The 12,880-nt window shown below is 44.4% G+C and overlaps 1 protein-coding gene across 1 annotated transcript in view; it reads right to left on the reverse strand.

The window, feature by feature from the left end:
- nup160 (nucleoporin 160) overlaps positions 1 to 5,159 on the reverse strand; it is a 45,122-nt gene extending 39,963 nt beyond the window's left edge. The window contains exons 1-2 of the mRNA XM_039754248.1: positions 5,032 to 5,159; positions 3,796 to 3,904 (exon numbers count right to left, since the gene is read on the reverse strand). Coding sequence (XP_039610182.1) covers positions 3,796 to 3,904; positions 5,032 to 5,125 — 203 coding nt within the window. The 5' untranslated portion in view covers positions 5,126 to 5,159. The remainder of the gene's footprint in view (positions 1 to 3,795; positions 3,905 to 5,031) is intronic.
- Between the last annotated feature and the right edge of the window lie 7,721 nt (positions 5,160 to 12,880).

Below are 12,880 nucleotides of genomic sequence, written 5' to 3' on the forward strand. Positions count from 1 at the left end.
TTGAGGACTGGGGACTTGAAGACTAGTATGAAAAATGAGAAAATACCTAAACTGGAGAAGTTACCCTCCAGAGAGAAAGGTTTGAAAAGGTGAAACATTTTCAGGTATCTTGGATCAGCCGTAACCGAGTATACAGAATTAGATCTAGAACTAAACCATACAAGGCAATCAGATTGGAAAAATTGGAGAAAGGTATCATATTAGGTGACTAAAGAATCAGTGCAAGAGTGAAGGGTAAAGTAAATAACACAGTGGTAAGACCAGAATTGTTGTATAGATCAGAAGATCGGACAGATACAGGTTCAGAAAAGGAAACTGGATGCTACAGAAATGAGGATGTTGAAATGGATGTGAGAGGAGAAACTAAAGCTTCATAAGATCAGGAATGAGAGAATCATAAGTACAGGTTAAAACTAGACAAATCTGAAAGATAACACAGGAATTTTTGTTAAAGTAGAAAACGCACGTCATGAGAAGAGAGGTAATCAATGTGGTGAGAAGAATAATAGATATTGAGGTGTTAGGGCGGAGGAGAACAGGACAACTAAAGATAACGTAGATCTAAGGGGAAAGAGTATCATGCAAGGAATTATACAACAGACTATAGTGGTGGAATCTGGACCAATATAGCGATCCAACATGTGAGTGAGAAAAGCTAGAACAGGAGTCTCCAACTACAGTCCTGGAATGCTACTGTGGCTGTAGGTTTTCATTCTAACCAGTTTCTTAGTTAGTAATTGGTTTTTGGAGCAAATTAACTCTTTTGCCTAAAATTTAATTGACTTTCTATTTAAGATTCTGATCCCTTATTTTTTCCTTAATTAACATTCAATCAATAAAACAAAATGAGCCAACACATGACCAGCTAACCTGTGTCCACTATAAAAGGCATGTCAATCTCTGCAGCCCGCATGACAGATCCTAGTTAGCACTAAATTTTTACAAAATGATTACTATCATTTGTGATTGAATCATTCGCATCTTCGAGCTACCTTATTGACTTTTCTTACTTCTGCCTTCTAACAAAAGTGCGTTTTCCCCATGGCATTGCAGTACTAGAAACATCATCTGCTAGTATAGTTGCAGCTGCGACATCAGCTCCTTGATACCCTAGGCATGACACTGCCAACCACAATCCCACCAAACTCCCCCCCCCACCCGAATACCCTCCAACAAGTCTTGACCAAAGATAATGAGCCGCGACATCGCAACTGAAGTGCTAGGCTGCAGCAGCCTGGCAGGCTACACCACTTGCTGGGCTGCTGAGACTGGCCACTGGGCAGAACTGACCATCACGAGTAGTAATAGCTCACATATTTTCACGTAACGGAGCGGGAGATCGACAGGCGGATCGTTGCGGCATCCACAGTGAGGCCGGCTCTGCATCGGTCTGTCATGGTGAAAAAGGAACTGAGCCGTAAGGCAAAGCTCTCAATTTACCGGTCGATCTACATTCCTACCCTCACCCATGGTCATGAGCTGTGGGTAGTGACCGAAAGAACGAGATCATGAATACAAGCGGCTGAAATGAGTTTCCTTCGCAGGGTGTCTGGTCTTTCCCTTAAAGATAGGGTGAGAAGCTCAGTCATTTGGGAGGAACTCAGAGTAGAGCTGCTGCTCCTCTGCATTGAGATGAGTCTGAAGTGGTGGCTCGGGCATTTGATCAGGATGCCTCCTGGACGCCTCCCCGGTGAGGTGCTCCGGGCACGTCTAGCCGGGAGGAGACCCCGGGGAAGACCCAGGCCATGCCTCTCTTGGCTGGCTTGGGAACGCCTCTGGATTCCCCCGGAAGAGCTAGTAGAAGTGGCCAGGGAGAGGGAAGTCTGGGCATCTCTGCTCAAGTTGCTGCCCCCGCAACCTGATCTCAGATAAAAGGATGGATGGATATTTTCACGATTTTTTTGCTCTAGTTTTATGTCATTTTGTGCTAGTATTGTAACAAACAGTTAGTGCAGACTACAGCTGAAGATCTGAAGTGGACATGAGAAGTTGGTGAGTTGTTTATTAGCAAATTTTTGTGATTCGGAGTTTGTAAAATTAGTGTAGGGCAGGGGGTTTTTTGCATATCGGCTTATTTTACAATATAACCTTTGAAGTAAACTTAGTAAAGTAAAATTTTTTGGAGGATTTGTTTTCCAACTTGAATTACTGAGCAATAAATTCAGTGAGTACTTTCATGATTTCAGTTCACACAAATAGGACTTTGCGCTGTTTACATCACCATACTCTTACAACGTTGAGAATGCGCCTGGGAATATCCAAATGGAATTGATTGAATTGCAGTCAGATTCTATTCTGAAGGCAAAATACAACGAAGTTGGTGTTCCAGGCTTGTATGCTTACTTGCCACCCTCGAATGTGCAGATCCGTAAGTTGGCATCGAGAGTACTGTCTGTGTTCGGAAGTTCTTACCTTTGTGAGCAATTGTTTTCATTAATGAAAGCTACCAAAACCCCACATCGCTCAAGACTTACTGTCGAGCACCTTTCATCCCTCATAAAAGTTGCAGCTGCACAAGATTTCAAGATTTCAATATCAAGGTATTGACGAACTGGTTACTAACAAGAGATGCCAAGTGTTGGGACAAAAGAAATAAATCTCACACTGTAAGACTCCTATATAAGCAATGAATATAATATAATAATATAAGGACTTAGCTAAGAGGCTAAGACTCTAATTGTACGCTGTTGTACGGAAATTGTATGGAAATAAACTGCTTTTCATTAAACTTAAAGTGTTACTTTTTTTTTTTTAAGTTTTCAGTATTGGAAAGAAAGCTACAGTAACTTTGTATAATAGTATCTGTTACAGTGCAGCCCGCTGACGCACGTATGGCAGTCGAAGCTACCCACCAATGGTAGTGAGTTTGACATGCCTGCACTACACAATGCCTGAAAATAAAGGAAAGTAAAGGTCTCTATAATGTTGACCTGTGCAGGTACAAACAACATACCAACAGTGTTTTTTAAAAAAAGAAAATTAAGTTGAAGTACATAACGGGTTTAATAAACAACAACAACATTCATTTATACGGCACATTTTCATACAAACAATGTAGCTCAAAGTGCTTTACATGAAAAAGAAAGAGAAAAAAGACAAAGTAAACAATAATTAAAACTAGCAAACACTAATTAACATAGAATAAAAGTAAGGTCCGATGGCCAGGGAGGAATAAAAAACAAACAAAAAAAAACTCCAGACAGCGGGAGAAAAAAATAAAATCTGCAGGGGTTCCAGGCCACGAGACCGCCCAGCCCCCTCTAGCATTCTACCTAACATAAATGACCTCAAAAAGACTCGGCTTCTAATTAAGAAACTATCTGGCATTTGAGGCCACAACTTAGCTGGTCTTCTGTTGGCTCACCTGATATTTCATTTCTGTTTGGGTACGGTCGGAGGAAAAAATGAAGCAATTCAGAGGACTGAATCTCAAAAAAAATGAAGGAAAAAGTTAATTAGCAGCAAAAACTGGTCACTAATTAAGAAATGGGTTAGAATAAAATTTGTAGCCATTAATGCTCTAGGACTAGAGTTAGAGACTCCTGTTTTACTGAAAAATGAAGAAAAAAAAATGGTACTTGTGTACTAAACAGACGGCTAGTACCATTTTCTGTTATCGTGATGCAAATCGTATTTTTGTTTTTAAGATTAGTATTTGTGGTTGGGGTAGATCAGTCTAATAATTTAAATTCCAAAAATTAAGCAACCAGGGTGCCTCCGCCACAGAGCCCAACACTAGAATGGGTAGGAACTGCTGTCCATTTCGTACAGAAGTACCAAAAAAAAAGTACTTACCAGTGTATGAACCAGTTGCTGGTGATAGGCAAAAGTTTCCCACTCTCTTCATAATGAAAGCCCCCTGCACTGTCTGGGTATCTGATCCCACCAGGAATTGCATTAACTCCTACAAACAGTAAACCAATTTACTTAGAATACAAGAAATTTGACACACGAGTGGAGAACATTCAGTCCATCAAGCCTGTTTGTTTAGCTAAGCTGTTCCAGTATCTCATTCAGATTCTTCTTAAAGTTTGGCTCAGTAGTTTGTTCCAGAATACCACAGTACCATACCATACCACCGACTTCAGTTTTAATTTCCAATGATGTCCTCGAGTCCGTGATTTACCCTTTAAGCTGAAATTATGTGGCTGGATCTACTTTATCAATGCCTTTGAGGATTTTAAATGCCTGGATTAGCTCCCCACGCAATCTCCTCTGCTCCAGACTAAACAGGTTTCATTCTCGGAGTCTGTCAGAGTAGAACATGTCCTTAAGTCCCGGGATGCACTTGGTTGCTCCTCTGTACAGCTCCAAGTCCTATGTCTTTCTTGTACTGTGGTGGCCAGAACTGCACACAATATTCCATGTGCGGTCTTACTAGTGTATTATATAGTTTGAGCAGAACATCCCTTGACTTAAATTCAACCCCTATTACCTAACATTGTCTTTTTTAATTGCTTGTGTTTTGCTTAGTCGATGAAAATGTTGCGTCTACATAAACCCCTGAATCACTTTCACGTATGAAGTCTACTAACACATAATTGTTCCTATATGTTATGTAATTTTTGAGAAAATTCAAGAGGCAACCCTTTGGAAACAGTCTACTTTTAACAGTTTGCGCGCGAGAAACAAGTATACACATCAGTCTACCAATAAAGGCAGGGGAGGGGGGGGCTCTGTCTTTCCAAGTGGAGGTACCACTAAGGACTCGCCTACTTGGAAGTCTTCCCGCGTGGCGCGACATTTGTGCATCAAAACAGGCACCCGTTTCTATTTGTTAACGGATCCCTACGGGTAAACAAACCAAACACAAAACAGTGATTACTTTTACATCTCATGCGGGTTACCCTGCGCCCTGCCTTCTACTTAATTGCTTGCAGAAATATATTAGGCGGGATCGGGCCGAGCTGACTGCAGCCACATCTTTAGAGCGACAGCGACCGGTTGGTTAAAAGCCACATGGTCGGGCCCTCTTAAAATTAACGAAGAAAAACCAGTGAGTGAGGTGAATCATTTTCCAGCTCGACTCACCTGTATTCACCGTTATTTCTCTAAACCTCGTAGTCGTTTCTCTTGGAAACGCATTTATCTCAGTGAAGCTGCGCTCCAACACCGCCGTCGCCATTTTTGCCGCGGTGCTGCCTGGGCGTGAAGGGCGGGGCTCGTGTTCTTTACCGCTCGGCCTCCGTTTGAACTCTTAAAGGGGCAACGCGGTAGTAACACAGTCAATGCCTACGCAAACGCGAGTGCGGCGGGCCTCGCAGTATTCCCCCCATTCCTGTACTTCTTTACAGTATATGAGTGGATAAGGGCGTTAGCAAGCTCGAGCACTATATGTACTTTCTCTTGTCGTTGACATTTTATATATATAATTGACATGGGAGGAGCGTAAACTGTGGATTACTGTTCAACATTCCTGGCACTTAATGGCATCCATTTCAGTGTAATCTGTCAACCTCTCCTTGCAAGACTTTTCTGTCTTAAAGGTGTATTGGACGCAGTGTCAAAAATAAAAACATAATGTTATGTCGTTATCGCAATCAAGTCTGACACCTATACAGTTTCATATATTTGCTTAGTAGATGCCTTTATCCAAAGCGACTTTCAAACGAGGTCGAAATAATTGAATAAACGTAAGTCTGGGCGAGTGTTTGGGAGCAAGTATTACAGGTTTATTTAGGTTACAAAACTGATCGTCCCATATGAAGAGCTCAGAACAAAATACAAGCGAGATAGGATTCTTAGGTTGCATAAACCCAACTGACGGATGGAAATTCATCAAAAAAGTGAGTTTTCATATGGTTTTTAAACACATTGAGGCAGTCAGAAATTCGAATGGAGGCAGGATGCTCTTTGCACAAGCAAGGAGCTACAAATGAAAAGAGTCAGGATTGAGATGCCATTCAACATCAGGCCAGAATGATCAAAAAGGTGCACAGGAACTCCCAAGTGTCACCATATATATAAGGATTTGAACACTACAGGAAGCCAATGTAATACTGTCTGAAAAGAGGAGTGACATGGGCCCTCGTCAGCTGGTTGCATACCAGATGTGCCGCTACAGTTTGAATCATCTGCAGCGGCTTGGTGACACATGTCGGTACTCCTGCCAGCAGAGAGTTGCTGTAATCCAGATGTGTCAAGACCAAAGCCAGGAACAGGAATATTGCTGCATATTCTGCCACATACAGTATCATCTTGCAGATATTGTATAGAGCGGTGTTTCCTTAACCTGTGGGCTGCAATCCTGGACAACTATCCCAACTCTCGCTCTAACGATAGTGTTTGATTCATCAAGTAAAATGTATTTTATGATCATACTTTATTTATTATACACTATGGTGATCTCACAAGTGAGAAGGAAGTGATCAGGCGGGACCCCCTCGTTTTGACAATTGCCACTATTGCTAATGTATAGAATACTATAATGATACTGCTTCTCAGGGTAGCTATGCTAAACAAGAACAGTAGTACTGAACTGTTCATCTCAATAAAACCAGGAAATGTAGGTGCACCTTAGCCAGAGGTAAATAAAATCAACCAACAAAGAACAAAGAAGTCTAATTATATAAAAAAATATGCTTTGAATTTATTGACCAAACTTCTGGGAAGCAAAAAAACTCTGGGTGACATCTATGACACAAAACATTTAGCACATATAATCATGTGAAAAAGTAAGTATATCCCATGGAAACTGCTAATGTTATCAAAATGAATTCCCCATGGGATTAATAAAGTTTATATAATCAAATATGAACAGGCAAACATTAGATCATCATGTGCACAGTAACTATAGATAAAGGTAATATAAATGAATAAATGGTACAACAAATTGACATGCTCTATTCATTCTCATAATATAAAGTAACAGAAAATGCAGATTTGTCACCTGAAAAAAGTAAGTACATCCCTACATTTATCTCTACTTCAAATCCATTAAATTTGAATCAGGTATTCCAGATTAGGTGCCAACGATTAGAACCTCCCTAGGGAGCATTCAGGTGAAATCTCTCTTATTTAAATGTCAGACATCTAGGGTCTGGTGTACTTTTTGCTACTGATGCGTGTGCTGTCATCGTGCCAAGATGAAAAGAGCTCTCTAAGGCATTCAGAAAGAACGTTGCAGATGCCTATGAGTCTGGGAATGAATTTAAAATGACCACGAAATTACTTGAAATCAATAATATCTCGTAAAGAAAATCATCTACAAGTAGCATAGATGTCAAACTAATGCTAATTTGACCAGGACTACCCAGTCCCACTAATACAGACCAAAAGCTGGCCATTTGATACTAAGAGAAGTCTTCCCAAAATTTCACTGTGGAATGTGCAGGAAACTTGCAAAGTTGGTGTTTAAGTGCATACTTCTATAATCAGAAAGAGACTGCAGAAATTTGACCTGCATGCAAGGTGTGCCTGGAAAAAGCCTTTGCAAGCCTTCTGGAACAATGTGCTTTGCCCAGAATCAAAGATAGAGTGGTTTGGCAAAATAGATTTGTTTGGTGCAAACAGAAGACAGCCTTTCAGGAGAAGAACCTCATACCATACTGTATGTGAAGCATAGTGAAGAAAAGGTTATTGTTTGGGGCTGTTTTATTGCCTCTGGACCTAGGCAACTTGCAGTCATAGAACAGACAATGTATTCTGAATCATATCAAAGTGTGGCTGAGGAGAATGTGAGGCCATCTATCTGAAAGTCGAAGTTGAAGCAGAAGAGAACTTTTCAACATGATAATGATCCAAAGCACACTAGCAAATCCACCAAGGGAAAACTCAAAAAGAAAAAGTAGAGCGTTATGGACTGGCCTTTGAATCACATTGAAATGCTGTGGGGGAATTTGAAACTGGCAGTACATGCAAGAAAACCCCCAAACATATTGCAACTGAAGAGATTTAGCGTGGCATTGTTGTCAAAAATCTCAGAGACAGGTGGCCCGTTATGCAAAATAGCAAGAACAGTAATTTGTTTCCATTTATATGCTATTTTTCGCACTATTCAAAGCACTTTAATAGGGAAAAGGGAGTCACTTCAATTGCTACCAATGTGCAATATACACCTGGATGATGCAATGGCAGCCATTTTGTCCCCGTATACTCACAACCCATTAATTATTAGGTGGTTAAGGGGTGATCAGTGCTATCTTAATGCATGGGCATGTGGGGAGTTGTCTGGGGTCCCTACAAGCATAGGGGCCCCATGGTAATATATGTATGTTGTGACTAGCTGTCGATAAATAAATACTATACTGTACTAAACTATAAATATTTGTTATTATGTTACAAGTGGACATTGGCATTCGCCTCTGATTTAGTATCATGGTCATCTCTGCAACCTCATGTGCATGTATGTGTATGGATATCTTCCATTTATCCATCCATCCAACCTCTTCCGCTTATCCGAGGTCGGGTCACTGGGGTAGCAGCTTGAGCAGAGAGGCCCAGACTTCCCTTTCCCCGGCCACTTCTATCTCTTCCGGGAGAATCCCAAGGCGTTCCCAGGCCAGCCGGGAGACATAGTCCCTCCAGTGTGACCTGGGTCTTCCCTGGGGCCTCCTCCCGGTTGGACGTGCCCGGAACACCTCACCAGGGAGGCGTCCAGGAGGCATCCTGATCAAATGCCCGAGCCACCTCATCTGACTCCTCTCGATGCGGAGGAGCAGCGGCTCTACTCTGAGCCCCTCCTGGATGACTGAGCTTCTCACCCTATCTTTAAGGGAAAGCCCAGACACCCTGCGGAGGAAACTCATTTCAGCTGCTTGTATTCGCGATCTCGTTCTTTCGGTCACTACCCATAGCTCATGACCATAGGTGAGGGTAGGACCGTAGATCGACTGGTAAATTGAGAGCTTTGCCTTACGGCTCAGCTCCTTTTTCACCAAGACAGACCGAGACAGAGCCCGCATCACTGCAGACGCCGCACTGATGCAGCTGTCGATCTCACGCTCCATTCTTCCCTTACTCGTGAACAAGATCCCAAAATACTTGAACTCCTCCACTTGGGGCAGGATCTCTCCCCCAACCCTGAGAGGGCACTCCACCCTTTTCCGGCTGAGGACCATGGTCTTGGATTTGGAGGTGCAGCCACTTCACACTCAGTTGCAAACCGATTCAGAGAGAGCTGAAGATCATGGCCTCATGAAGCAAACAGGACAACATCATCTGCAAAAAAGCAGTGACCCAATCCTGAGTCCACCAAACCAGACCCCCTTAACACCCTGGCTGCGCCTAGAAATTCTGTCCATAAAAGTTATGAACAGAATCGGTGACAAATGGCAGCCCTGGTGGAATCCAACTCTCACTGGAAACGGGCTCCACTTAGTGCCGGCAATGCGGACCAAGCTCTGACACCGGTTGTACAGGGACCGAACAGCTCTTATCAGGGGGTCCGGTACCCCATACTCCCGGAGCACCCCCACAGGATTCCCGAGGGACACGGTCGAACGCCTTTTCCAAGTCCACAAAACACATGTAGACTGGTTGGGCAAACTCCCATGCACCCTCCAGGATTCTGCTAAGGGTGAAGAGCTGGTCCACTGTTCCGCGACCAGGATGAAAACCACACTGTTCCTCCTGAATCCAAGGTTCGACTATCCGATGGACCGTCCTCTCCAGAACCCCTGAATAGACTTTTCCAGTGAGGCTGAGGTGTGTGATCCCTCTGTAGTTGGAACACACCCTCCAGTCCCCATTTTAAAAGAGGGGGACCACCACCACCCCGGCCCGCCAATCCAGAGGCACTGTCCCGGATGTCCATGCGATGTTGCAGAGACGTGTCAACCAAGATAGTCCTACAACATCCAGAGCCATGAGGAACTCTGAGCATATCTCATCCACCCCTGAGGCCCTACCACCAAGGAGTTTTTTAACCACCTCAGTGACCTCAGTCCCAGAGATGGGAGAGCCCACCTCAGAGTCCCCAGGCTCTGCTTCCTCATTGGAAGGCATGTTAGTGGGATTGAGGAGGTCTTGAAGAACACCCACCGACCGACCCACAACATCCCGAAGTCGAGGTCAGCAGCGCACCATCCCCACCATATACGGTGTTAACACTGCACTGCTTTCCCCTCCTGAGACGCCGGACGGTGGACCAGAATCTCCTCGAAGCCGCCTAAAAGTTGTTCTCCATGGCCTCCCCAAACTCCTCCCATGCCCGAGTTTTTGCCTCAGCAACCACCGAAGCCGCATTCCGCTTGGCCTGTCGGTACCTATCAGCTGCCTCCAGAGACCCACAGGATAAAAGTCCTATAGGACTCCTTCTTCAGCTTGACGGCATCCCTCACGCGGTGTCCACCAACGGGTTCGGGATTGCCGCCACGATAGTCACCGACCACCTTGCGGCCACAGCTCCAGTCAGCCGCCTCAACAATAGAGGCACGGAACATGGCCCATTCGGACTCAATGTCCCCCACCTCCCTCGGACGTGGTTGAAGTTCTGCCGGAGGTGGGAGTTGAAGCTACTTCTGACAGGGGACTCTGCCAGACTTTCCCAGCAGACCCTCACAACACGTTTGGGCCTACCAGGTCTGACCGGCATCTTCCCCACCATCAAAGCCAACTCACCACCAGGTGGTGATCAGTTGACAGCTCTGCCTCTCTCTTCACCCGAGTGTCCAAGACATGTGGCCGCAAGTCCGATGACACGACCACAAAGTCGATCATCGACCTGAGGCCTAGGGTGTCCTGGTGCCAAGTGCACATATGAACACCCTTATGCTTGAACATGGTGTTCGTTATGGACAATCCGTGATGAGCACAGAAGTCCAATAACAAAACACCGCTCGGGTTCAGATCGGGGGGGCCATTCCTCCCAATCACGCCCTTCCAGGTCTCACTGTCATTGCCCACGTGAGCATTAAATTCTCCCAGCAGTACAAGGGAGACCCCAGAAGGTATGCCCTCTAGCCCCCCCCTCCAGGGACCCCAAAAAGAGTGGGTACTCCAAACTACTGTTCGGCGCATACGCACAAACAACAGTCAGGACCCATCCCCCCACCCAAAGGCGGAGGGAGGCTACCCTCTCGTCCACCAGGGTAAACCCCAATGACAGGCTCCAAGTTGGGGGGCAATAAGTATGCCCACACCCGCTCTGAGCCTCTCACAGGTGGCAACTCCAGAGTGGTAGAGAGTCCAGCTCCTCTCAAGGAGATTGGTTCCAGAGTCCAAGCTGTGCGTTGAGGTGAGCCCGACTATATCTAGCCTGAACCTCTCGACTTCACGCACTAGCTCCCTTCAGAGAGGTGACATTCCATGTCCCAAGAGCCAGCTTCTGTAGCCGAGGATCAGACCGCCAAGGTCCCCGCCTTCGGCCACCACCCAACTCACACTGCACCCAACCTCCTTGGCCCCTCCCATAGGTGGTGAGCCCATGAGAAGGGGGACCCACATTGCCTCTTCGGGCTGTGCCCGGCCAAGCCCGATGGGTGCAGGCCCGGCCACCAGGCGCTCGCCATCAAGCCCCACCTCCAAGCCTGGCTCCAGAGGGGGGTCCCGGTGACCCGCGTCCGGGTAAGGGAAAACGCTGTCCAAATTTTTTATTCGTCATAGAAGGTCTATTGAACTACATAACGTAAAAGTGTATATGTTAACGTCACATCAACTCATTTCACTAAAAAGAAATTTTGCAAATGTTTGTGTTGACCACTTGATTAATAATAAATAATTCATAGTAATTTCATACTGTGCCATCTCCGTCTGTATGGTTTACCAATTGAGTATCATTTATATGTTGAAATGTTTGTGTTTTTCAAAGCTCATGTTATATTGTTCAAATGTTTGTGCTGATTTATCTTTGCTGTACAGCATGTTTTTTAATGTTTAAACACTGATTTTGTTGGAAGTAGCAATACAATAAATATGTTTCATTTTATCGACCATTTAAATTTTTATTCTTGTGAATGGGTGTGTAGGGGCCCCAGAGCACTGCTTTGTCTGGGGGCCTATAATGCCGTTAAGATGGCCCTGGGGGTGAGAGAGAGCCAATTAGAGGCAAGGGTTGAATAGGGGGCCAGAATGTCTAGGCTATGGGGAGCAATTTAGCCTGGACAATCAGGAATAAACATAAAAGAAGTTATTTCTTCTAAATGGGATGCAATACTGGCTTATGAGGCCAGTGTATGCTTACCTTTTCCACAGTATTCATGTTTTTGTTTAATAAATAATTGAAAAAACAGATTTTTATTTAGGTATAGCACCTTTGCCTGTAGGCACTGTTTGCATGAAGCTCTAAAGTTTGCCTGTTCAAATATGTTGAAAATGTCAACAATTTTTATGGGCTGTATTTAAACTGCTCAAAAAAATTAAAGGAACACTTTGAAAACACATCAGATCTCAATGGGAAAAAGAAATCCTCCTGGATATCTATACTGATATAGACTGGGTAATGTGTTAGGAACGAAAGGATGCTACATCGTTTGATGGAAATGAAAATGATCAACCTACAGAGCCCTGAATTCAAAGATGCCCCAAAAATCAGAGTGAAAATATTATGTGGCAGGCTAGTCCATTTTGCCAAAATTTAATTGCAGCAACTCAAAATTGTACGCAGCACTTTGTATGGCCCCTGTGTTCTTGTATACATGCCTGACAACATCGGTGCATGCTTCTAATGAGATGACAGATGGTGTTGTGGGGGATCTCCTCCCAGATCTGGACCAGGGCATCACTGAGCTCCTGGACAGTCTGAGGTGCAACCTGGTGGCATTGGATGGACCAAAACATAATGTCCCAGAGGTGTTCTATTGGATTTAGGTCAGGAAAGTGTGGTGGCCAGTCAATGGTATCAATTCCTTCATCCTCCAGGAACTGCCTGCATACTCTCACCACATGAGGCCAGGAATTGTCGTGCACCAGGAGCCACTGTACCAGCATAGGGTCTGACAAT

This window comes from Polypterus senegalus, chromosome 1, assembly GCF_016835505.1.
Source record: "Polypterus senegalus isolate Bchr_013 chromosome 1, ASM1683550v1, whole genome shotgun sequence".
NCBI classification, from domain to species: domain Eukaryota; kingdom Metazoa; phylum Chordata; class Cladistia; order Polypteriformes; family Polypteridae; genus Polypterus; species Polypterus senegalus.